The sequence below is a fragment of the Centropristis striata genome, chromosome 2 (genome assembly GCF_030273125.1).
Source record: "Centropristis striata isolate RG_2023a ecotype Rhode Island chromosome 2, C.striata_1.0, whole genome shotgun sequence".
Taxonomy (NCBI): Eukaryota; Metazoa; Chordata; class Actinopteri; order Perciformes; family Serranidae; genus Centropristis; species Centropristis striata.
The window spans coordinates 4626765-4653703 of record NC_081518.1 but is presented as its reverse complement, the minus strand read 5'-3'; the positions used below and the strand labels follow the sequence as shown (position 1 = coordinate 4653703).

Sequence of the window (26939 nt, the reverse complement as noted above, 5' to 3'; positions counted from 1 at the left end):
TCTGTCTTCCTGTCCTGTTCACTTCTGTTATATTGTTTGTGTGTTTTATACGTTTTGGACGGGTTGATGCCAAATCTCGTTGTACTAGTACCTGTTACCCTGTGCAAATGACAATAAAGGCTTCTGATTCTGACTTTTATCGGAGATCCTTTCCTGATTTTACCTTAACTTTACCTTAGCTTGAACTGTCTTTTAATTGCACAGAACTATGTCATTTTCTTACATTATTTTGTTGTTTCATGTCTGTTTTTAACACTAAAGCACTTCGTAACATGTTTTGAAAAGTGTTCTATAAATAAAAAATATTATAATTATTATTTTTATTTACGTGCTCCTCAAATTTACCGAGATGGGAAGTCGTTCTTTCGACTTCATGACCATTAAGTCGGAAACAACATGGACGCTAAAAAAGATTTGTTATATTTTATTGCTCAGATCGTTTAAACAACACGTTGATAGCTGCTTCTTTTTTTCTCCAGATGATGAAGATCAAAGGAAATGGATCAGGTGAGCCATGAAATATGATTAGGAAACACATTTTTCTGATTATTCCAAACACCACAGGAGTGCAGCACAAATCCCCAATCTGGCAATGTTAATGAAAGTAAAAATTAAATGAGTTAGCGTGTCTGCCACATGTTTCGGAAATGCTGCAGAATGTATGTGGTTTTTATGAAAGTTTCATGGGAATCAGGCCAGTCGTTTGTCTGTTATCCTGTTTATACTGCCCTACAAAGCCTAACCGCAGTAACCACGTAAGGGGTAAAACTGAAAAAAACTGCTTTAAAGTTTTTTAACGTTTTTTAACTGGCCAGACAAATGGGTTATAGGTTGGTAAGTGATATGACACTTATTTCTACATGTATTGGTGATGTAATTTTTATGCTTTTGCATTACTATTAGAACCTTTTACAGCAATGCAAAACCAGAGTGCAGTAACTATATTGTTGTCTTCTTTCAGCTTTTATATTTTGTTTTCAGTGTATTCACATTTCCTAATTGATTTGATTGATTTTATAAGTGTATTTAAAAGTGTTTAACAACTATATTCAACGATTTGTGTATTTTAGACTTAATATTGTAAAGTAATGTTATATTTTAGTCTAAATATAATTTTATCTCACTTTTTAACTTAATCACTATCTAGATAATAATGTCCCTATCAAATAAACATATAATTTCTAATACTCTTGTAATCATTATTCAGATTAATTAATTAATTAATTAATTAATTAATTAAGAAATACATAACTGTCAAAGTGAAGTTATCTGCTTTGGTTTTAAGTTGGATTTTGTAGTTACTGCAATTTTTATATCATTATTTCTCTGAAATAAAGTAAAATTGAAACCTAAAACTTTGTCACAAGATAAAAACAGACATCAAGGAGTTCATTTTTAGTTATAACTCAATTTCTTTGTAGGGCAGTATAGAAAACAAAAACATAGCCCCCTTGGCGGAGGTAATTACAGCATCATCTCACTTCTATAAGTTGTTTTAAAGCTGCAAAAGCAACCCAATACAGAGTTTGATCTGTCTTTTTTTTCCTCAAAAGAGATATGGTTCCAAATGTCTGATCTCTAGTGTGAAACCAAAACTTTTTCTAATCGTTCTGCACAAATAATAACCACTCCAGCATTGTTTTATACTTCAAATGTTTGTTTCAGTATGTTTCTCTGCCATCGGATGGCAGCACTGTGATGTTATTGCAAACCACAAAGCTGATTACAGAATGGAAACACTGTTTCAGCCCCACAGGCTGCTAAATAAAAACAGTATAATTACCCACAAATACAGCATATTTGTGTCCATGGTTGCACTTCAGTCATTTCTGGTTAGAAGTGTTGTCGCCTCGACTTGAGAGAGTGTCTCCTCTTCCTCTTCCTGTGGCACTGCTCTCTCCTCTCCGGCCAGGGGAAACCGCCGTCAGCAGCCCTGTAGGCCTCGTCGTACTCGTCGCTGTCGGAGTCCGCCTCGGCTGCGAGAAAAACTCTGTCTGGGAAAACTTCTTTCAGCTTGGAGGTGAAGAACGCCTCGAGGCTGCGGCCTGCTTGGGCCACCTCGGAGTCAGGCTGTGGTCAGAGGGAGAAAGAGCTGTTACACTGAAGGCTGATGATTAGTATATTTATTAGGGCCGGGACTTTAACACGTTAATTAAGATTAATTAATTACATTTAAAAATATATATATATATATATATATATATATATATGTATATATATATATATATATATATATATATATATATATATATATGTATATATATATATATATATATATATATATATATATGTGTGTATATATATATATATACAAATTATTATTATATATAAATTATCATTAATTATTATTTATTAAATTATTATTATTAAATTATAATTATAATTATTATAAATTATAAATTAAATTAAATATATTATTATAAATTATTATATATATATAAATTGACGCATTTTAATCACACTTATTTTTGCAGTGCGGAACATTTCTCACTGGATGAGTTTCAGGCGGACCGATTATACTGGAGCACCAACTAGCGTTGATGAGTTCAGACAATAACAAACCACAGTGAACATGAAGGAAGAAGCTGATGAGACCTTTGGTTGGCTCCGTGGATGATGGGACATTTAGTTACTAAAAACCAACGGATGGAAGCGTCGATAAGAGCATGGTTGTGTTGCTAGGCAACAAGGAATTCACATATCACCGCAGCACATCCAGCCTCAAGTATCACCTCAATGCTAAACATATAGCAGCTAGCGGCTAGTGTGGTAGCTAGCGTGGATTGTGTTTTACTTAAAAAAAACAAAGTATTCTAGTTGACAGAAGGTCTACCTACCTATAGGCTACCTGAATTTATGAAATGTACTATATTTCTAAATATACTATTGCTTCACTTAATGGCAAAAATTGCACTGGTCTGTTGGACTTGAACAAAAATAAACAATATTTTTGTTGCTTAAGCTTATGTATTCAGTCATTATTCAATGGTATACTAAATATCCATGCGAAAAAAAATACTTCTCACTTTTCTCAGGTCAAATATTTATATTAAAATGCGATTAATTTCGATTAATTTATTACAAAGCCTCTAATCGAGTCCCGGCCCTAATATTTATCCTTCAAACAAAGATTTATTGTAATTAATAACACACACATACAAGATATCAATTTCATAACTTACATAATTGAACTTTGCACAGTTGCGGAACATGAGATAGAAGTCAGTAACAAACTGCTCCGGTGAGTTATAGTGATGAGTGCTCCTCTTGTTGAGCTTGGCCCTGATCACCGACAGGTCCATCGGCCTCTTAATGATCTGGTAGTAATGACGAGCCTGCATGGGAAAAGCAGAGACGTTTAGGACTGTTTTAGATATAATCCACCCAGAAACTTTGGTTCCCAGCAACTCATTTCGGTGTAATTACCTCATAACTCTTCCTGCATTCAAAATGCATCAAACAAATGATCCCCAGATTGCATTATGTATCACTGTGATGAATGAGGCTGCTGCTATTTGTAGACTGCTTGCATGAACAACAGAAACCAGGCAAGCTTGTGTCCTGCTGCACATACAAGCTGTAGAGTCTGAGATGAACCGTTGATATTCTAACTTCAATGGACTCAAGAGGAGTTAACCTTGGGTATCAATATTGAAGGTACTCGGTAGAGTTTTTGATGTTTGTATCTCAAGTACACTCACAAGGATGCACATGCATGTATGCATACCTTAAAGCATTTCAAAAACCAGCTTTGTAGATATTTAACCCTTTGATGCACAACATGGGTCTAAAATGATGCGCATTCATTTCCCATGTTATTTAATGCTACTGTGTGTTTCTGTGCTCTATCTTTTGATATCAACTTATTTTATGATTGAATATTCCAAGTATTCTTTAAATATCTTGTTTTTGATAACAACAGATCATTATTTCCATTTTGCCTCTCATACTTAATGAAGAAAGAGGTTTTTGTATTATCACATAGCTAACTGCTTGGCTAAGTATTTAGCTAAGTGGCTTGCTAAGCTAACTACTTAGCCAAGAAGTTTGCTAAGTACTTAGCTTAGCAAGCTACTTAGCCAAAAAATTGATATCGGTTACACAAAAAGGGATTTTATTAAAAAATGAATAAAGGAAAACTTAAAATTAGCATGTATGACGATAAAAAACAAACTAATTGAGGAAAACCTGGAATACTGAATGATGAAAATAATTTATTGCAAAGATATGCGCCCCTGATTATACAGTATAACGTGAAAGGTGCAATGTGTAAGATATAGCCAGAATATTAGTTAAATTGTTCAAAAATGTAGCTAACATTATCAACAGAATGTGAAGAAGTGTTGACGTTGTGTCAAAGACGTCTATGTATTGTGCTGTTCTGATAGCTACTGACATTAGCATGCTAACACACTAGCCCCAACCCTTCCTGTCCTGTGAAACCACTTTTAGAGGCGGTAATGAGTCACTGTTGCATTCAGTCCTTCAGAGAGGATGAAGAGACATGGTTGCGTGATTAAGCTTAGCCGTGGAGCTAGCAGGCTGCAGCATGTACAATGCAGACCTCAGACCTGTGACTAGTCTCTGTAAGGCTGTTTGTCATTAGGAGTCTTTTAAATGCACAATCTCAGGTGCAGGTCTTAATTTTAATTTTAAAAGTTTGTTATAAAAATTTTGAGGAAATTGGAAGTTTCATCTTGTAGTTCTTGCAAAAGCTGAACTTTCCCCCCCTATTTCATGGAGCATCTGGCTATAACTTGCCTATTACACCTCTTAAACCACCAAACCCTGACAAATATAGCAGCAATCAAAGTGGGTTTATATACCAAGAAACACTGAGGGGAACGTTTCATGATCTACAGTGTTCCGGCAGGTATAATAAAAAATAAATGAGAAAATGATTTGACCTTTTATCTAACTGGTCTGTAATAAAAAGGTTAATCACTCACCAGTGGACTGACGGGCTCATGGAAGGGAGCACTCAGGATGTTACTGAGGATCAGGAGAGTCAGCCGCTCACATTTCTACAGGCAAACATGAAGGAAAATTGTTAGAATTGATTTAGAAAAGGGACAGAAACCAATCAGCCATCATCAATCTATAAAAGCAAGAAGCGTCTGTGTGTGTGTGTGTGTCTAGGGCATATCTCGCTGACTGAGATTTCATATGTGGCTTGTGCATGGTACGAAAGTGTGCATCCTCGATTTTGAAGATTTTTGAATTCATTTTTCCAAATATCACTATTTACATAGAACGTGTTGCGGCATTGCACTGTTTCCGATCGGACCCCTTTTAGGGGAGCTCCGCCCCATTGTGTGATAGGCCTAAACCTGGTCAGTAACACAATTCACTCTGGATTTCCACCCTGACTCATCTCATCTGTAAGTCTATTTAGCCTACCTATCTTTAGGAGTTTTAAAGTGCGCTACAAGGTTTGATTTTCCAATAATATTCTAATAGTTTCCAGCGAATATCAATGTTCAATGTGTATGTGCTGGATGGTGTGGTACCTTATGAAAAGTAAGTGTTTTATGGGGTTGCAGACATTGTAGTGGTCTGCATGTAATGTGCAAATTCTGTTATTTGTGATTAGCATGCTAAGCTGAGATTTAGCTTTATTCACTTCTTATGTTGCATTACTATGTATTTCAGGGATGACATTCATGTTGCTTTTGATATGAGATACTTACATGCAATATAGTATATCAGCTAATTGGGTTCATGTTAATGTACTTTTAGTGCAGCATACTGTGTAATGTGCTATCTCACCATTAGCATGCTAAGTGGAGATTTAGGCCCTTTATTCTGCATCAGTTTGATCCATTGAAAACAGTAAAAACAAAACTTTATTAACTGACAGCTAAGCATAATAAGGACGGAAAGATGGCGTTTCTATATCTGTGTCTGTATATATGTCTAACCATGTTGAATGATTAAGTTTCTTTTTCTTAAAATAACTATTTCTGTGTCTCTTTATATCTCAATCTACATCCATGTATTACCCAATATACACTTTGTATATTAACACTACAAGAGTATTACACCTCATTGTACATCCCACTTTCACACACAACCTCATTTGGCCATAATTGAAATATCTACTTAATCTCCCACTATATGAATACATACTTCCTACGGGCTCTGCACTAGTTATTATTAATGCAGCTAATAAAATGACCTACTCTCTGGTCACAGGCAGGCAGGCCGTATGATGATGTGTGTTCTCCGGATCTTCTCTCGTGATCACAGTCGTACTCGACCTCTGGCTGCATGGCGTCTCTGCACAGGCTGCACACCCAGTCACCTCTGGACAGAATAAGTGTTTACAACAGTGTGATAGGAGGTTAGGGGATCATGCTGAATGTACTGGATGCATTTCAGGTTGGGAGTATAAGAAGCTTACGAGGGGAAGCTTAGCAGAGGCGGGATGTGGCAGGACAGATGAAAAACTTTTGGACAGCGGTCACAGCACAGCAGGTCTCCTCCGATCAGACACACGGCGCAGAAGTCCTCGCTCTCCATCTCTGCGTGGTCCTGGTCGGGCTGCTCGTCCTCCATTCCTCTTTGAGCGACAGGGTTTGCGATCAGAAGCGGCCTCTGAGCAGCGCCTACGTGAGACTCGTCTTCCAGGTCGGAGCGCAGCGGTTGCGGGTCGTCAGTTGTCAGTTCGGCTTCAGAGTCGACGTCGAGCTCAGACTCCACGGAGCACTGAGAGTCTGGAAGCTGATCGGACACGACGTCGGAGTCCGTCTCTGCCTGGAAAGTGGCATCGTAGTAAGGCTGGACGTCTGACTCCGTCTCAACATCAGCTTCCAGCCCCTGGCCGTCCTCTGATCCTGCACCTGCATCTGATTCTGGGTCTGCCTCATATTCAAGACTTGGCTCTGAATCTCCTGCGATATCAGTTTCACCACAGAGCCCCTGAATCTCTCCTGCAGCCGCTGGCTTCTCCTCAGCCAGACATTCAAGCTCAGCCTCAGATGAAAACTCTGCATTCTGGTCAGAGTCCGGTGATGCATCCGAGTCCAGCTGAGGGTCTGGATCGGCCCTGGAAGCAACTCTGTCGAGTGAGACTGATCTAGGATCAGAGTCAGAGTCCAGATCCAGTGCAGAGTAACTCTGTGGCACATATTTAGGGGATGCTTTATGAGAGCTGATTCTCCCTCGGCTGTCAAACTCACTGGTGGTGGAGTGTGTGGTGGACTGATTAACGTTCTGTCGCTCTGCTGCGTATGATGGCGCCGTGGGTGAGCGGGTGGTCCTCGTGGTCTCAGAGCCTCCAGCTGTCGCCTGTTTATAGCAGAGAAGAGAAGAGAAGAGAAGAGAAGAGAAGAGAAGAGAAGAGAAGAGAAGAGAAGAGAAGAGAAGAGAAGAGAAGAGAAAAAGCAGCATTACGCAACTTTTCTACCTAAAAATAAAAACTTCTAAGTCATTTTGATGCCACACTGGCAGAGGCAAAGAGGACATTGACAGGCTTTTAGTTGTTGGTGAGAGCTTCATGAAACAAAAGGCTGCAGACAGACGCAAAGCTGGCCTGTTGGAATAGTGAACAAAATTAGCTGGCTTACTACGTCACGTATTGTTGCACTTTCTCCTGTTATGTAATCATTAACAAATGCACTTGAACACTGTAAAGCTGTTCATATTTACAACTGTGTTGTTGAAGTAAACTGCACTCTTAAACTGTGCTAAATCTCCAAAAATACCAATTCTACCTAATGATTTTAATGTATCTGCTGAATGAAAGCATGCAGCTGAATTAAAACATACTTTTACCAGCATTACAATACAATCTCTATAGGACTTCTACAATGTATTTCAGCTATTATTTCAACACTGTAGATCATTAATATGGTGTTAACCCAATGGTCAGAATTTTATATTGTACTAATTTGACTTCCTAGATCCAATACAGTGTTGTTACAATACAAAAACAACACTTTTTTCATACCTTACTTAAGCAAAACATCCCAAAAGCAGCGATAGAACTTTGTCAGAACAAAACACTGTTAAACTTGCACTTGTTTGCTTAGAAATCAGACATACTTCAGGTGTTGCAGCATCGAGCCAGGTTCTCTGCTGCAGCAGCGCTTCGTTCTTCTCCGTCCCGCTGGCAGGTAAAGGGTCGCTCTGCCGTCGGCCGTGTGGCGGAAGTTGAGATACGAGTATTTTGAGACGCTCCAAGCAAACCACTGGAACCTTCGGCCTCCCTGACTCCTTCTGAACATCTCTGTTACTGCAGAGGGAAGGAGAAAAACAATAATGAAACTTTATTTTCAGGATTTGTGCACGAGTACAGATGTTTGAGCGGTCAGGTTTTACTCGCCTGTTGTGGCCGTTGCTTGACACTCTGCATTTCCCGTTGGCCTCATAATTAATCTCCTCGTTTACATAAGCAAAACATTGATCTAAAGAAAGAGAGAGTTGATGAGCAAACAATCACAAACAATCGTATGGTATGTAATTATTCAGGTAGTATCTGACAGCACCTGGCTCCGTCTTATAGGACAGTAGAGGAGAGCGGTAACCTCTGGAGGTTGCCATGTCAGACGACGTTTCCTTGACCACACAAAGCACCCCGTCTGAAGCTCTCCTCTGTCTGGGATCCATGCTGTTATACTGACAATAAAACAAACATTATGTAGAATTAAAAAAAGTATATGCAACTTGACTACGATGCTGTTATTCATCAACACAAGAACTTGTAGTAGTTGTAGTTTACAGAAGCTGTAAGAGCCATTTTGCTTTGATTGTTTATTTGTTTGTTTGTTTGTTTGTTTGCGCCTCCCACCTTCTGAGGTCATGAGTTAATAAATAAATGACTCAATGAAGGACCCAAAAACATCTCTCCTCCTTCCATTACCCTGAACAAATTACTGGGCATTTTGTTGTCTGTCAGGATTTTCTGAAACTATGATGGGGGACCCAAACAAAGTCCGGGTGTCACGGGGCCATGCTCCCCCGGAGAAAATTTTTTGTCCTAAAAGCCTAAATTTGGTGCCTCTCGCACATTCTAATGCCACTATTCCATCTTAATCATTGCATATTTTTAATGAATTATTGTTTTATTTAAGGCGTCATATTTTGACAGTCTTCTTGCAAATTCTGTGGTGGACTCTGCTAACACATCCATGTGCTTTTATTTTGAAGGCGGGTCTAACACGTTCTTACCGTAACGCCTTATGGTGTGTTTAATTTACACTGAAGGTCTGAACTTGGAGCTCAGAACAACGTCGAAAATTCTGACATTCGTGTAGACCTTGAACGCACCATTAGCCATCAGACTCTCTGTGTGCGCTGCAATGTAAATAGTCTAACTAACAGAACATTAATCCTCTGTTTTACTGGCGATTTTTGTTGCTGAAAGTGGGGGGGATGGATCGGGATCACTATGAGTGTGCTCTCTCTACCTGTAAGCTTTTTTCAACAAACCACCGAAACTATCCTGCTACCGTTTATCTGTTTCATCTGCATGTGGGTCCTCCCCCTGCTGCTGCCTGCCCTCCCCACCATGACAATATCATATAATATATATCAGTAGAACTGTGTCTGACAGGAGAAAACTGGTCTGTTATTACTTCTCATTTGCAAAGAGTACGAAGGCCACACCACAACAGTGATCACCTCTATTCTATCTGACAGCTGAGCTGCACTCGCTCCCCATGTGCGATTACACTCTGCTGCTGCAGGGTTACCTTAGTTGCAGCTCCCGTCTGCAGGCCGTAGGTGCATCCTGTGGGCTTTTCGGCGTAAGGGCTGGTGGATGGGGCTGCCAGTTCTGCCGGGATGCTCTGGGAGCGTCTTTCCCTCCTCGTGCACACTAAACTAGGGCTGAGCCTGCTGCTCTGCGCGTCAGATACACACTCGTGGGCTGTCACCGGCACCTCCAGGGATGTGGATCTCTGTCAAAACACACAAACATGCAAAAACTGAGCAGGTTTTTTGAGCTGCATCGCATGCACAGATGCCCCTGTTCATGCTATTAACAGCAGACAGGAGAGAAAAGGAGTGGGATGTGTGTGCAGCTGAAACAACCTTGAGTGTCACACAAGCACACACTCACACAGAGGCGGACACTAAATGAACAAAAACCTAATTCAGAGCCTTTTCTGAGACTAAACAACCCAATCCTTACACACACACGGAGAGTGGCCCACACAGCTGCATATATTACTGTTATTGTACAGGCAATGAAAGCTTTGGTAACAACACCAATTATAATATGTAAATGCACTATCAGGGGTGCAGTGTGGCCATTTGATTAAACCAGAACTGCAAATCAAACACTACCACTCTCGGCTTCTCTCTTCTATTACAATTTAACTAATACAAGTGTCCTGAAAAGCCCCTTTACACACCTCAGCTGCATCTTCAACTAATGGAAGCAAGGGGGCTGACAAATCATTTAACACCAGGTTCTCTTTCAACGCGCCCCTCCTTTTTCTTTTTCTTTCTCTTTCTCTAGTGCACCATCATACATATTCAGGCCAGGCTGAAGCCGAGCATGTGCTCCTAAGTATCATGCGATTAAAACACTTACCTGATCCATGCCCCTTGGGAGGGGTATGCAGGATTCAGACTGTGGAGGAAAATAGACTATAATCCTTCTCTCTGGAACGATGGAGGGGTGCAGGAATTTATCTCAGAGTGCAAACCAGAACTGAAATCAAACTGGCAGCTCCTTCTATTCCCTGAGCGACTCATTAATGACAGGTTAAGTACATAAATGACTGCACCCAAGTGGTTTAATGTCGTTTTCAGATGCTATGTGACTTGAAAACGCAAAAAAAATACCACATCCTTGTGACCATAAATGTACACCCTGAGAATTTATAGCGAGGTGATTATGTGGCTGCTCAAACCTCTGGCATCAAGTGTTATTATGATGAATCTCCTGGTTTGGGGATGCTTTGCTGCAAACGGCTCAGCTTTAATTGTCAGAGCGGCTCTTTGTTTTCCCATCAGCCTTTCTACATAAAAGCAGGAGAATATTTCTGTTGCACCATCTGTTTTCAGGCTAGCTGTCAACTGTGGGAAGTGATCATTCTGGCATTAAAATAAAGCGCTCCCTTAGTTTCACTTCTTTAAAGATATTAATTAAAACTGAGTACCGCCTCTAATTCAACACCTTAAACTTCAACATTTCAGGAATATACAATAAGCTCTTCCCATATGTAAAACATTTTCCAACAGGCTTTTAAATTTTGACTTTAATGTCACTATATGATGTTTCTTTTTTATTCTTCTTTGTTGCTTTTGTCTTTTGTTCCTTCTGTGTGTCTGAGCAAGTGTTTGAACATCTGTGTTTAATAGGAAATAAGTTTCACTCTGACTGATACGTTGTGGTTTTTCGAGAGGTGTGTATAAACAGCGTTGTGTGTGTGGTTTACCATGTCAGGAGTTGTGAGTTGGGTTCAAGTTTGTTTGTGGCCATAGAAACTGTGCAGAACCACGTGTGAAACAAAAAAAAACAGAGAATGAGGTACACAAATTCCCACCGCACGCCTCGATTTGATCTCACAGCAGCTGCCGGTCACACACAAAAATACGCCCAATTTTCAAGAGATCTAAGAAGATTATAACTTTATACAACTAATTCCAACCAGAGCAATTTATTAGTATTACTGAATGATATTACCTAATCACAGATATTCTTCTGTCGCTGTCAATGTCAGCCAGATCAAGAAATGTCTTGCAGGCTGCACATTTATTCCTTATTTTTCATGAAGAAAAAGAAAAAAAGTGTTTTTTTGTATGCAATATGCAACACATCCTTCAGTCTTTCTGCATCAAGCATAATGTGTGAAGATTAAAGATAGATTTGCTCATTAAGTTTATTATAATTAGGTGTTGGGCATAAGTACGCCTCAATCTATGCTTATAAATTGGTTCACTGCAGAAGCTTATGTGAAATTAGTTTTAGGTATAACAGCTAATTTAAAAAAAACAGCTTATTTTCTCTCTTAAGTTATCTAAGCCATGATTGCAGAATGTATTTCATATTATGTGATATGATTGAAATGTCCAGAGCAGCTACTGAGTGGTGAGTTTAACTGTCAACTGTTATTTCTAGTTTTAGTGATTGATGATGATGAGTTAATTCTCAGGGAGGTTTACTGGTGTTTTTGTGCATATCTTTGCTGCCATAATATAACACTGCAAAAGAGTTTTGCCTAAAAACAAGATAAAAACACTAAATCTGAGGGAAATGATCTTGCTGCATGGACAGATAATTTTACTTGACAAGATTTCTGAATTGAGATTGTTAAATCTAGAAATAAGCATGTTGAACACTCAAAACATGCAAGCTCTGTACTTACTTGATTCCTGTGGTTTAAGTCTAGTACCTTCAGGTTGAATGCACTTATTGTAAGTCGCTTTGGACAAAAGCGTCAGCTAAATGACATGTAATGTAATGTAATGTAATGTTAAAATAAGAAATTAACTCTTAAAACAAGATAAATTAAGGAACACTTCTAAATCTAAGTTTTTTTTTTATCTTGGTAAGAAACAAAATCTTAGTGAATGCAGTGAATTAGAAAAAATCTTTTTTTTTTCACACTGTGTTTATGGTAAAAACAACGTTTTGCAATATCCTGTATCAGTGTGTCTGTGCATGGTGTGAACTTCATCTCTCACCCTGCCGTCTTTGTGGTCTCTGGGCATCAGTGCAGGTCTGTTTCTCTGCAGCTCCTTCCTCAGCTCTGCTGCAGGAGGAACATGTTGTAGCTCCCTCCTGTCCTGCTGCAGCTCCACATCCAGCAGCTCTCTGCTGTCAACCGCTGCTGTCTGTCCTCGAGCCTCCTCCACCCTGCACCTCTCCTCCCAGTTCTCTTCAGCCATCACATCTCTGTCCACGGCCGCGTGGCTGACATCCTGCTGCAGAGTGGTGCTGGTGGACAGCTTCCTCTGGCGCTGGCCCGGCCTGCTGCGCTCTGCACTTGGCTCCGCGTGGCCGTCTGCAGGAACTTCCCTCTGGTGTTGGCGATAGAGATACGATTTAGCTTGAGACTTGGGCTGAGAGGCTGCAGCCTGTGGCTGGGATGAAGATCCTCGGCTGCAGCTGAGCTGGATGGGTCCCATGGTGGAGGCAGGTGATGAAGGCGGAGGACATTGTGACGAGCTGTCTGTGTCCCAGCACCTCTGCAGCTGCTGGCTCTGGTGCAAGGAGGCCGAGATAAGGGCAGGCTGCACGCAGCTGGAGTTATAAAGTGAGGCTTCCAGCTGGCTTTTCTCCAGACTGGTTAGATCTGGCTGAGGGGGAATGCCGTGCAGGCAACACATCTGGGGCTCGCAGCAGTTCTGGTACCCGCAGCCTGGTTCTCGTCCTCTGAGACAGACGGACGGCAGCGCCAGGCAGGGGACGGGCTGAGGCCTCAGGATGCTGGAGCAGGCCAAACCCTGAGGATACGTGCAGTTTCCCCCTTCAACAGTCAGCTGGCCTGCAGAGCAACACAGTCATGATGTAATATGCATGCATGCAAATAATGATATTATTAATCATAAAGAATTATACCTAGTCTGCTTTTTGCACATCTGCACATTGCACTTTTTGCCTATACCAGGTATTAACTCTCCACTTAGGGGTATTAGCTCTGTGATGAACATGTGTCAGTGATTTTATATATGCGTATGGTGTTTCTTTGACTGTGTTTTATTAGACTTTTATTGGGTCTTATTCTGTTATCATTGTGTATCTTGTCTTGTGTGTCCTGCTGCAAAACTAATCTCCCTTCAAGGGACTAATAAAGTGATTCTGATTCTGATCTGATTCTGTTTGTTTCCCTTTTTCTGTAAGTCACTTTAGATAAAAGCATCTGCTAAATGACTAAATGATAAACTCTATGTGCATTACAACAGAATTTTTTTTCAACAATACAGTAGAAAGTTATTTTGAATGATAAGGCATCTTCTTTCCAAACATGTCATTCATTGAATATTTTCATGCACAAAATGCCATTTTATTCTAATGCATTAACAGTTTGTTTTGTGGGCTTATTTTCAGTTTCAACCTAATTCTAAATAATGACACTTTAACTGTAATATCAGCATCTCGCTTCATTAATATTCATTTTACCTAAAGAGGAAATCTGCTTGGTCCAGTAACTGGCGTCCCAGTTGAACTTGATCCTGACTGGACTCCAAGAGTCTGAGTGGAGTGAAGACTCGAGCAGTTGTTGCATCTGGAGAGAAATCTGAAAGAAGAATATACATACAGTGCATTCAGAAAGTAATAGTTATTTTGGAGAAGAATGTTAGAAGCAGAGACAAAAAGTCTGTCTCATGTACGCTCTCTTCCTGCAGAGCTACAGAACAGTCTGTCACTGGTTTCTGAAGTAAAATTACAAAAAGTACTCAAAAGACACCTACATATAATGCTGTAGGACAGGAAAACTGCTGGAAATCAAATGAATCAAAAGGGAAGTTCAGTCAGGACGGTCAGAACTTTTTCCTTGATCTCCCTAAGTCAATCATATTGTTGCAGTCAAATATTTTCCTGTGTTTCATATCCTATTAAACTGAAAATCTCCGGGTTTTGGATTTACAGAGCAAGTTATTTTAACACATAAGTTTGGACTTAAAGAAGCCGGAAGAGACATTTTCCACTATCTTCTGTTATTTGTAGACTGAACGATGAATGAATTAATTGAGAAAATAATCAGCGGATTAACCGATAATGAAAATAATCGTTTGCTGCAACCCTAATTGAATCTGGAGTTTCCAAGCCCAAGCTGAAATACCAGGATGACCCAACTTCGGTAATTTTCTCAGGCTTCCTGTAACAGAAACCCTCTAGAAACTCAGGGGACAAATGCTTTTATACTTTCTGTGACTAATAAACTTAAATAGGTGGAGTTTCCCTTTAAAAAAAAAAAGCATCAGAGATTAATTAACACTTCCTCACAGGACTGTGTGTGTTACAGTAAGACAGCGTGCATGTGTTTCCTGCCCTGTCGGCGTACCAGAGCCCTGCTGAAGAGCACCGGGCCTCTGCAGTGGTGGGTCGTAGCCCAGGTGATGAACTTCTGCACGTGGTCCAGCTGGCCACATATCTCTATTGCCCCCTGCAGCTGGTCCTCCAGACGCTGCTGGAAGTCTTCTGAGATTTTCTGTAAAGAAAAGCATAAAAATGCAACAAAACTGCAAAAAAGGGTGTGTCTAAAAACAAGATAAAAACACTAAATCTGAGGGAAATGATCTTGCTGCATGGACAGATAATTTCACTTGACAAGATTTCTTAAATTAAGATTATTAAATCTAGAAATAAGCATGTTGAACACTTAAAATAAGAAATTAACTCTTAAAACAAGATAAATTAAAGCTGCAAGCAGCGATGAACTGGCCCGAGCAGTTGATAAAAAAAAACTTTAGATTAAAAAATGTTAGATAATTTATCTTGTTTTAAGAGTTAATTTCTTATTTTAAGCATTCGACATGCTTATTTCTAAGCTTCTGAATACTTGTGTGATTATTCAATTGTTCCTTTTTAATAAATGTGCAATTATGTTTCCATTTTGTCATTATGGTGTATAGATTCGTGGGAGGAAAAAAATAATTTAAACGCATAAGGCTGCAACATAACAAATGTGAAAAAAGTGAAGAGTCTTAATGCACTGTAAATTGATTTCAACCAGACTGACTCATAGTAAAATGCAACAAACTAATAAATATGTAGGGAAGGAAAATAAGTTTAAACAGAAACCTTCCTTGACTATATCACAGCAAGTTAAACATGTGTCTCTATACACTTTTAAAATCACAATGTAATGATATAAAATGATAACATAGAGACCTATGCAGAAGAGTACACTATTCTATTTATTTATTTATAAGGCTGCAACATAACAAATGTTATGTGAAATGTTTTCTTTCTGCAACTGTTTAAAAAAAAAGTTAAAAACAAATATATAGGCCTATGACTACAAAAGGTCACATAGTTTAAGCCTATCAACGGTTGGCATTAAATTCTTGTCAAGTGAAATTATTATAACTGTCTCCATTAAGTTGGTAAAACTTGGAAATATAAATTATTGACATTTGACAATGTAAGTTAGCACAACAAAGGAAGCCAGTTGTCTGATCAAAAACAAGTTTGTGAGTTGTTGTTACTTCAGAGCTGCCAACTCTCACGCTTTCAGCGTGAGACACACGCAATTGCCTGTTTTCACACGCACACACGCCACACATCCAATTTCTCACGCAAAAAAAAAAAAATCCGATCTTGGGCCGAGACTCGTTCGTTCCTTTTCAAACTCCCGACGGTAGATGGCGCTGAGAAGCGCCACTGTAACCTTCCTCGCTGCATAAACATCCTGTGTAGCGACAGAAGAAGAGCTACAAAGAGACGCGGGAGAAAATCATCATCTCCGATCGGAACAGAGATCAGGTATGTTACAATTAGTGACATATATCGCTGTTTTGTGTTGTTAATGTAAACTCAGCTGTCATAACAAGCAGCAGGAGAGCACCTTGTTAACCTCGTAGTATAGCCTACTGCATGCCCAAAACATCAGCTCATAGCATTGTTTATTTAGTGTTAGGCTTTATCTTTTTAGCACTTCGAACTGGTAAGATGTATTCCCAAGATTTTAACATAGACAGGAAAATTGTGCAATAGAAGTAGGCATGTTTTTGCAACTGAGAGTAAACCAACATGTCATGACCATTTGAAAAAGTGGCATTGAAGATGTCCTCTACTTTGTTGAAAGGTTAGTTTTTTTCTTAAATTATTGTCTATCATCTTAGCTAAAATACATTTTATGATGAGGTATGTTCACTCCTAAACTGCACATGAGTTATTCCTATATAGCTTTTCCTCAAAGATGTGTATGAACTGCTGCTGGTTGATGACAGTTTACCTAAAACTTAACAACCTGTAACTCTACTTTCATAAATAGGTTTCCCCATCTCCTCCCATACCATGGGCCAGAGGAGCATGACAGGCTGGGTGAGGAGTTCCTGAACTTTCAGACCATGCCAATTACCTCTCTTCAGGATGAATCAGAGATGGAAAGCTTCTGGGCTGAAATGGCAACGCGAACACATAAGGTACACATTTTATTTGTCTTTCTTTTTGGCAGGTGTGGCTTATTGGCTACATCTGTTGCTTTTAAAATTGATGCATGCATATATGATGCAAACTATGCATGCTGTACTGTATCTGAACTTTGTTACAATATGCTTACAGTATTAATTAATGAAAAATATGGTATGTTTCTCCATTTTGTTCTTGGTTCATTTTCCATAGGTGACAGGAGCCAAAGAATTTAAGAGGCTTGCTGCCGTCGCCAAGCTGGTGCTGGTGTTGCCCCACTCGAATGCAGATGCTGAGAGGGTGTTTTCACTTGTGGGGCTCAACAAAACCAAAACCAGAAATAGCCTGGCATTGGATGGCACCCTGTCCTCCATCATGGCCACAAAGATGGCAGGCCTGGAGCCCTGCTTCCCATGGGAGCCCCCCACAGAGATCATCAAGGCCTCCAAGAAGGTCACAGGCCAGTACAACCTGGCCCACAGATCTCATTTTTAGTTATTTTCATGTGTTATTCCGTTGTATCTTTTAAGCACTTTAAGCACCTTATTTGTTGTTTTGTTGTTGTGGGAGGCTTTGAATAATGAAAAATATTTCTCCCTAACTTATCTTGTGTCATTTTTTTGCTACACATAAATCATTAAGTGCTCTTAAGAAAACAATTAATAACAATATAGGTTAGGTTTCAGTGAAGAATTAGTTGAATACCATTGTAATCAAAATGTCAATCAACCTACCTTGGTCAAATCTTAAACACAAGTCTATAATTTAATAAGGCTATATTGTGGTACATAGACATTCATTGAGGCACAACAATAGTTTTCTGGTTGACTGTTCAGCTCAAGTTTAGAAGGCCCTACAAGTCATGATCAGATGAACAAGTTCAGGTATGACACATCTTTAGCATACCACCCAAAAATCCACTTGAATGCAGGAAATCACATCAACTTAAACCAAAATTTCCTGGGGGTGGACCTTCAGCTATGTCTTTGCTTCACAGAACGTAACCAATGTTGTCCATCTCCAGTAGGCCGCCCCTATCAATGGCTTTGGGCCCCACAAACCACCAGAGTGACATGGGTACAACGCCAAATTAATTCTAATTCCCTGATATTTGAGCCACCAACATGTGTGGCTGCGTGCAGGGAAAAATTTTGGTCACCCCCGACAAAATCTCACTCCAAGGTTTTTTGAAAAGTTGGCAGCTCTGTTACTTATATCTTTAAGTTGGGGTTCAAAACAAGGGCTAACGGCTAATGCTAGCGGCGCTGCTTGTTGCAGCTACAAGAGTAGCCATTAGCGTATCAATGCTAACTCAAAATTGTGTAAAATAAGTTAAAAACAAATATATGACTACAAAAGGTCACATAGCTTAAGTCAACGGTTGGCATTTAAATCTTGTCAAGTGAAATTATCTGTCCATGCAGCAAGATAATTTCCCTCAGATTTAGTGTTTTTATCTTGATTTTAGACACATTTTTTGCAGTGTTTTACTGGAACACAGAGAGTGGTGGCTGGACTGTAGGTTAAATCAATGATTTTTTATTTTTTGTTAGATGTAGTTCCTGAGATGTTGGCCTAAGCAGCTTTGACAGATTATTCTGGGTTCTCGTTTGCTTGCTTTCAGGACTGATTACATCACGGCGGTTACTGATTCTCTGCATGTAGATTCACGGCTGGCTGAACGATAAGAAGGAAAGAAAAAGAAAGTAATTACCTCCAGTTGCTCTATTAATAGGTTGGCTCGTTTGTTAAGCTCGTTCATCATAATCATCTTTGCCATTTTAATCTGGTTCTCTGCCTTCCTGTGCGCAATCTTTACTCCATGAAGTCTACGGAGACAGAAAAGGAGAAAATAAATGTTCCGAATGCAGAGGGAGACAGCAGCATTTCACACATTAATTTATGCATTAGCTTGCTATTTTTCACATTGTTAAATTATTGAGCATTTGTGGCAGAAGTTTCTCAGACTCTGGACTATAATTACAGCTCTGTGTGAGTCTTTTTTTATTTTTTTATTTTTTTTATTAATTCTATATTCCATATTCTCACTCCTTTACTTGTAATGCAGTGACACTTTGAAACCAACCTGTCTTCTATCTGCTTCGCATTGTTCTCCACCGCGGACCTCCTCTCATCCACCTGCACCATCAGGCCCTCAAACAGCCACTGCTGATCCTGGAGGGCCTTCCCGATCTGCACCACCCTGAACACACCACAGACCAGAGCAAGTTCACTCATTTATTCTCCTGGGCATGAATTATTGTTGTTATATAACTGAATATAGTAAATTAACGTAGGGAGAAGGGCTGGGATTTAATACGCTCTGACTCCTTTTGAACACAAATAAGTGTTGTATTGTTGTTGTTTCATTTTGTGTTGTTGTCTTGTACACTGTAATAAATTATTCTGTAGTCATTTAATTTTACTTAATATATTTGATAAAATGTATTAAATATAAGTGCGTCCTTTATTTTGAGGCAGTTGTTTAAGTAACTTTAATATAAAAATGAGTCTGGCAGTGGGTTAAAAGTGAATTGCACTGCAAAAAAGCCAACTTGTATTTTTTGGCCTAAAACAGTGATTTAAGTTGGTAAAACTTGGAAATATAAATTATTGACATTTAGGGCAATAATGTAAGTTAGCACAACAAAGGAGGCCAGTTGTCTGCTCAAAAACAGTGAGTTGTTATTACTTATATCTTTAAGTTGGGGTTCAAAACAAGGGACAATAGTTCTGCTAATATAACTCTAATTTCTTTGTTGTGAAATTCGGTCATTAGCGAAAGCTAGCGGCTAACTGATGCTAGCGGCTAACTGATGCTAGCGGCACTGCTTGTTACAGCTACAAGAGTAGCCATTAGCGTATCAATGCTAACTCAAAATTGTGGTCGCAACATTAGCTGACATTTCATAGCGGCGTTACAATCGTGCCACTTCAGCACATTGCAGAAGTTAGCAGAAGTAAGGATTAAAAGTTATTACAATGTAAAATTATAAGTTAGTACAATTTACAGTTGAGTTGACAAAAATCTGAATTCAGAGTTGAGCAAACTCAAAAACAAAACTTAAAATATTTAGTTTAATTGTCCAACTTAAAATTTTATCGAAGTTTGTTGCCTTGAAATTTTGAGTTCACCCAACTTTTCTTTTTTTGCAGTGTGTGAGAGTTATATTGACACCGGTCTGCCTCTGCGCTTTGAAACACAATTGTTGGAAATAGGCTGCAGCTTGAGGTTTCAATGAGATTGTGTTAAAGATTGTTGAGATGTGAGTGAACAGCATGTCAGTGTTGTCCAATCTGCCTTTGTTGCACCACACACACACTCTAAAATATCTCTCACACATTTCTAAACAGCAAGTTCACTAATTTATTCTCCGGGCATGAAGAACACCAGCATTAAAATTGTTTCCCCTGGGGAAAAGACATTATGCAGGTGACCTTAGAGGCAGCTACCGCGCTGGAACATCACAGAAAACAAAAGCGTATGAATACTTAATAGGTATTAGGCGAGCCAAGGGTAGCGTATGCAGATACAGGCGATAAAAGTGACAAGGCGGTTAGAGGGAGCCGTTCCTCGGAGGAAGTTTTTAACCTGCGCTTAGCCCTTCTCTGCAGTGTCCTTGTGGCGGTATGTGAGGACTGACCTGTGGTTTTTGTGGGAGGACAGGTGACAGCTGCTACAGCACAGGAGGTCACATGACTCACAAAACAGCTCCAAGGGCTCCTGTCTGTGAGAGTGGCACATGAGGAGGGAACAAGGATACGACCCCGGGCCTAAAAGACAGACGGAGGGAGAGGAGGAGGGGGAGGAAGCATTAAAAAACAGTCGACAAGCAATTCACACAAACAGCGAGAGGAGGGCGAGAAGAGAGTTCAGAAAGTATTTGGAGAGAACAAACAGCATTAATAACTTTACTAACAAGGAGTTTTAATAACTTAAAAGTTATGAAATATATCCATCAGAGGAAATACAATTACATTTGATTCAAGTTAGTAATTGGACAGTTGATGTGGATATCGATTTGCATTTCAGTTCTCTTGCACACTGCAAAAACGGTGTGTCTAAAAACAAGTTAAAAACACTAAATCTGAGGGAAATGATCTTGATACATGGACAGATAATTTCACTTGACAAGATTTCTTAAATTAAGATGATTAAATCTAGAAATAAGCACGTTGTACGCTTAAAATAAGAAATTAACTCTTAAAACAAGATAAATTAAAGGTGCAAGCAGCGATGAACTGGCCCGAGCAGAGTGACCTGACAATTATTTGTTTCTTACCAAGATAAAAAAAACTTTAGATTTAAAAATGTTAGATAATTTATCTTGTTTTAAGAGTTAATTTTTTTATTTTAAGCGTTCAACATGCTTATTTATAGATTTAACAATCTTAATTTAAGAAATCTTGTCAAGTGAAATTATCTGTCCATGCAGCAAGATCATTTCCCTCAGATGTAGTGCTTTTATCTGGTTTTTAGACACACCTCTTTTGCAGTGCAACTTGCAAAGTTGTTTTTATTTGAATAGGAAGCACATTTAGATATTACATCTACATTCAGAAAGTATTTTGTTATGTTGCAGCCTTGTGCGTTTAAATTATTTTTTCCTCCCACGAATCTACGCTCAATACACCATAATGACAAATAGTAAAGGGTCTGAATACTTGTGTGATTATTCAGTTGTTCCTTTTTAATAAATGTGCAATTATGTTTCCACTTTGTCATTATGGTGTATAGATTCATGGGAGACAAAAATAATTTAAACACATAAGGCTGCAACATAACAAATGTGAAAAAGTGAAGAGTCTTAATGCACTGTAAATTGATTTCAACCAGACTGACTCATAGTAAAAAGCAACAAACTAATAAATCTTTAGGGAAGGAAAATAAGTTTAAACAGAAACCTTCCTTGACTTTATCACAGCAAGTTAAACATGTGTCTCTATACACTTTTAAAATCACAATGTAATGATATAAAATGATAACATAGACACCTATGCAGAAGAGTACACTATTTTATTTATTTATTTATTTATTTATTTATTAAAAATGGTAATGATTCTGTTAATTAACCACTTGAAGGTTTTGTCTATTTTCTCTCTGAAACTGTTAAAAAATGTTTTAAAAGTTAATAAGCTTCTAAAATAAGTTTAAAACAAATATATATGTATACTTTGTAATTTCTATGTTTTATTCTCTTTATTTCTTATTCATTGAAGTTTTATTACTATTATTTTCTTTTGAGTTTGAGTTGAGTACTACTGTGAGTGTATAATGTGAAAAGCAATAAAAATATTTGAAAAATAATAAAAACAAATATATATGACTACAAAAGGTCACATAGCTTAAGCCTATCAACGTTTGGCATTAAAATACACTGAATCTAATTTTGAGAGCAAAGAAAAAGTTGAACTGTGTGTTTTTGCGCTGGATTTAATATTGTTATTATAAATATGACTGTAATTTATTTTCCAGCATCCTATCAACATGATGGCCTTTAATCACGTTCAAACTCGTGAATGTCACATCACCGTTTCGGCCTGAAAGTTTCATATAGTATCTTTAACTAGTGAGCTTTAGAAGTGGAAGTTCATTTTCTTTTGGACAGAGCCAGGCGAGCTGTTTCCATTTGTTTCCTGTCATGATGGTATAATACAGTGGGTGAGGGAGGGTTTGGGCGTGTGTGCTTCATTATTTGTCCAAAATTCATCGTATCAACTGAGTTTGTCTGATCTGAACTGTGAGATTCTGTTCAGTGAGCGGACAACATGCATGTTAAATTGGGGGTCACAACTCAAAAAGGTGGAGAACTACTGTACTACATTACTATGTGTTATACATACATATATATACATATTATTGTTGTTATATAACTGAATATAGTGAATTAACATAGGGAGAAGGGATTTAATAAGCTTTGACTCCTTTTGAACACAAATACGTGTTGTCTTGTTGTTGTTTCATTTTGTGTTGTTGTCTTGTATTTATTGTTGTTCGTTTGTTTTTAATTGTTCATCTTTTATTTCGTGTTAAAATAAATTCTCAATCAATCAATCAATCAATCTCTGTAATGAATTTGGACATAAAGTTTTCCAGCATACATTGCATTATTGGACAGCCCAACTATACACACACTATATTTTCAATGGGGCCTTTTTTTAAATGACCACAAAGAACAAAAGACAAAAAACGAATCCTTCCCTCAACCCGTTATATCTTTATATTCATCTATCTTTTCATAATATAAGCAGCCTGTGAAACTAAAGTCTGGCAGTGGGTTAAAAGTGAACTGTGAGAGTTATATTGACACCGGTCTACCTCGGCGCTTTGATACGACAATAACAACACAATTGCGGGAAATAGGTTGCAGCTTGAGGTTTCAATGAGACTGTGTTAAAGATTGTTGAGATGTGAGTGAATAGTGTGTCAGTGTTGTCCAATCTGCCTTTGTTGCACCACACACACACACACACACACACACACGCACTCTAAAATATCTCTCACACATTTCTAAATAGGTCACGGTAGAAGCTGTTGGCCCACAGAACGTCTATCTAACAATAGGATACGGCTAATGAACGCAGCCCTACTGCTCTCTGCTGGCCGGCTCACCTCAGCCAACCCCCCTCCTGCCTGCACATCATCACCTCTGTCTCTGTGGTGAAGAGCAGAGCGTCGCCCCGGTGCATCAACCTGATGTGAGTGACCACATCCTGTCAGTCAGCGCAGTCACATGGCTTTTTCTCACACAAGTACACAAACCAAACAGTATCACTCCCACATCACAATAAAGATGTCCAGGACTTGTGATTTGAAAACTTGTGAGATGCAGACCTGCAGAAGAAGCAGCTGGCAACAGAGCTGGCAGGCTGACTTGAGGGGCTTTAAATAGCAACACGCTAATATTAGCAAAAAAATGAAATCATGCGAGCAGTTTAGAATCTGGGCCACGAGTTAAAGAGAGGTGTAATAAAACACAGGGATCTCCAGGAACTATATCAACCATCGCCACTTACATGCATTATTCATTGCAATGGTTCCTACTGAGACATGATTAACACACAAACACAGCACCGAGGGGGGAAACAGAGGAGCCAAAACAGGGTTTGCAGAGCAGACTGTGCAGCTCCACTGAAAATGTGTCATTCTGGGTTGAGAAACTGAGGTAAAAAATGAAAAAAAAAAGGCTTGAAATGTGTGAATATCTTGCCTTGTCCAGTGGGAGGCAGGGAGCTGGAGCCTCTCTGGTGCAGGTCAGGACACTGGGTGGCACTGGGCCTCTGTTGCTGGTGCAGGTCTGTGTACTGGGAGGTGTTGGGGGCTCTCTGATGCTGGTGCACATCAGTGCACTGATAACACAACCACTTGTTGCAGAGTGTACACAGGCTGTGTGCAAGTGTCGGCACTGAGCACTCCGAGCAGCTCTGAGAGGCACAGACAAACAAAAAGCATACAGTGAACACACACACACACACACACACATGCCAATGTGATAAAAAGATGAGGTGACATATGTCAGAAACATTTGTGTTCACACTTTTCTTTGGGCTAAATCACACTTCTAAGATCTGTTCTCGCTTGCAAATGCCGCAGAGGCTTTCAGGGGGATGTGAGTGAAACCTGTGCAAGAGCAACATTCCTGTACTGGCAATATGATTTACATATTGATTTAATTTCAGCTTTTAAACATATGATTCATGTCAATGTTGAGACAAGACGTAGAATCTGTTAAAATAAGGATTTTATTATGTAGAAAAGATGATAAAACTGTTGTGTTTACATCTGGTTTTGCATCAGATAGGAGCAAAATAAAAAAAGCATTAAATCTGTCAACATAAACTGAGTGAGATGGTGCACAGTGCAGCTATTTTCAACTAAGTTATACCTTATTAATCCCTGTAGGGGGAATTCATCCTCTGCAGTTGACCCTTACTGCCAATTTAGGAGCAGTGAACACTGCCTCGGGAACCAAATCCAGTTTTAAAAACTTTAATCCTCGTCCAAAGGCAATGGCAGAGGTTTCCCTAATATCTATCATGTCTCTAAGGTTGGGAGAGAGCAACACAAACATAGGAAGCATGCCAGCTCTACACAGAAAGGCCCCAAAATGCCCCAAAGGGGTTCAAGCACAGGAGCAACAGTGCAAACTGCTGCACAAAAATAAACTCTAGCAGTGTCAAGATCAGGATAGGAAGCAATGGTAAGAAACAAACAGCTTACCTTCTCCATTTCAGGGCTTTGAGAGTGGAGCTGTTGTCTTCTCAGCAGCGGGAGGCAGAGCAGAGCAGAGCAGAGCAGAGCGAGCAGCCTGACGCCTCAGCGGCAGAAACACTGAGGCTTCTACCTGAGGCAGGAAGCAACACACACCGAGAGGTGGCCCCAGAGGAGACGGCTTACATGACAGCCTCACTGTGCTCTCTCCTCCCCCAGTTCATCCAAGTGTAGGACCCCCTCGCTGCAGCGGAGGAAGAGGAGTGTCACATTCAAATTCATCCCCCTGATCGCTGGTGCAGCCACCAAAAAAGAGAGAAAATCTAATCCTTTTTCTTAAATAAGCCTGTGCATAATAATTGGGAATTAGGGAGATAAGATAATTATTTTTTTGTAGGGCAAAATATCCCCGGAAGCCCTTTTTCCAAAATGGAGGAATGAAGACCAAGTGACCTACAATGAGAAGAGGGGGGGAGAAATTGTTCTGTAAGCAACTTTTGGTGCTTTGGAGGAGGCGGTGGGAGGATTTAGGAGATGCGAGGATGTGTCGGGCTGGGAGAGAGAGGATGGGCCGGCTGTGGCCTTCTTCCCTCTGTCAGCACGAGGAGGGGACAGGTCCCAGTGGAGCTACACGCTAACGTAGCACGCCGAAACCGGGTCAGGCTGTGATAAGCTCCAGATGGGACTAGGGTGCACTCCTGCAATTCCCTCTAACGCAGTGAAATCAATTAAGATTTTAACTCGACATGTCAGAGGAAAGGAGCAGCACACATTGCAAGAAGAAAGAAAGATGAAGGAAATGTAGAGACACGGAGGGGGACAATGCTCCGACTGCCAAAGAAACATGACAATATGAAAGTTGAAAAGGGGAAAGAATTAAATCAAACACTCGCCGTCAAATAGAGCCACTGTGACATGTGGAGCTGTGAGCCAGTCTGCCTAACAACAGCCCCTGCAGCCTGACCTACAAATCTGACAACTTTCTCATCCTTGGGTGCTTCAGTGGGGAGCTCAGAACAATCCCATTCCCCATTGTGCACTCAAAGACCCAATTTGAAACACAATTAGTCAGTCGTAGTGCACCCTGCCTCTCCTTCACTTCAGCGTTTTCAAGCTGAGTGCCTGCTTTCAGTGAAACCTCGGCAGCATTCATCTTTCAAACTGAAAGCTCCCGCCAGCTCGCCCTGCCCTGCTAAGTGAGGCTGGCACTAGATACGTACGCCATCTCAAGAGATGTCACAATAATAGAAACCTGCGCAGTGATCTCTCCCTTGAAAGCGTCCCCTATGTAAAATCTATTAACACTGAAGTGATGAGATCACAGAGGAATCAGGATTATCCTCAACCACTCTTAAGTCATTATGTCATTTAACTATTCCTGTCCTCAAATAACTTACACACTCATATGCAAAGACATCCATCAAACATCTTCACTTGCATCTTGTTAGTAAAAATGCAAAGACAAATGTGCATTAAAAACATTTAAATAATTTAAAGGAGACTCTTCTCACCTTGCACCTCTTTACAAACGCTTCAAGAAGATCGACGACAGTTTTACTTTCGGTTTTGCTTTGAAACTTCACTCTTGTGCTTATAGTTATCTCCCACATCTGTCATTATGAAGTTGTGGTAGCTAAAGACAAACAACAAGGTGAAAGTAATAACTTCTTACAATGGAAAACTAAAGTAGGG

At 39.5% G+C, this 26939-nt stretch overlaps 1 protein-coding gene across 1 annotated transcript; it reads right to left on the bottom strand.

Annotated features, from left to right (window-relative positions):
* Positions 1-300: 300 nt before the first annotated feature.
* trim66 (tripartite motif containing 66) lies at positions 301-25502 on the bottom strand. Its single transcript, XM_059349377.1, has 17 exons — positions 25257-25502; positions 24247-24460; positions 20680-20809; positions 19122-19238; positions 18750-18864; positions 14964-15110; positions 14078-14195; positions 12640-13442; positions 9696-9902; positions 8490-8619; positions 8327-8408; positions 8047-8236; positions 6404-7290; positions 6183-6306; positions 4950-5024; positions 3183-3335; positions 301-2070 (listed from the first exon to the last, which is right to left on the bottom strand). The coding sequence occupies exons 1-17, from the start codon at positions 25263-25265 to the stop codon at positions 1834-1836; spliced, it is 3738 nt and encodes a 1245-aa protein (XP_059205360.1). The 5' UTR covers positions 25266-25502; the 3' UTR covers positions 301-1833.
* Positions 25503-26939: the final 1437 nt, after the last annotated feature.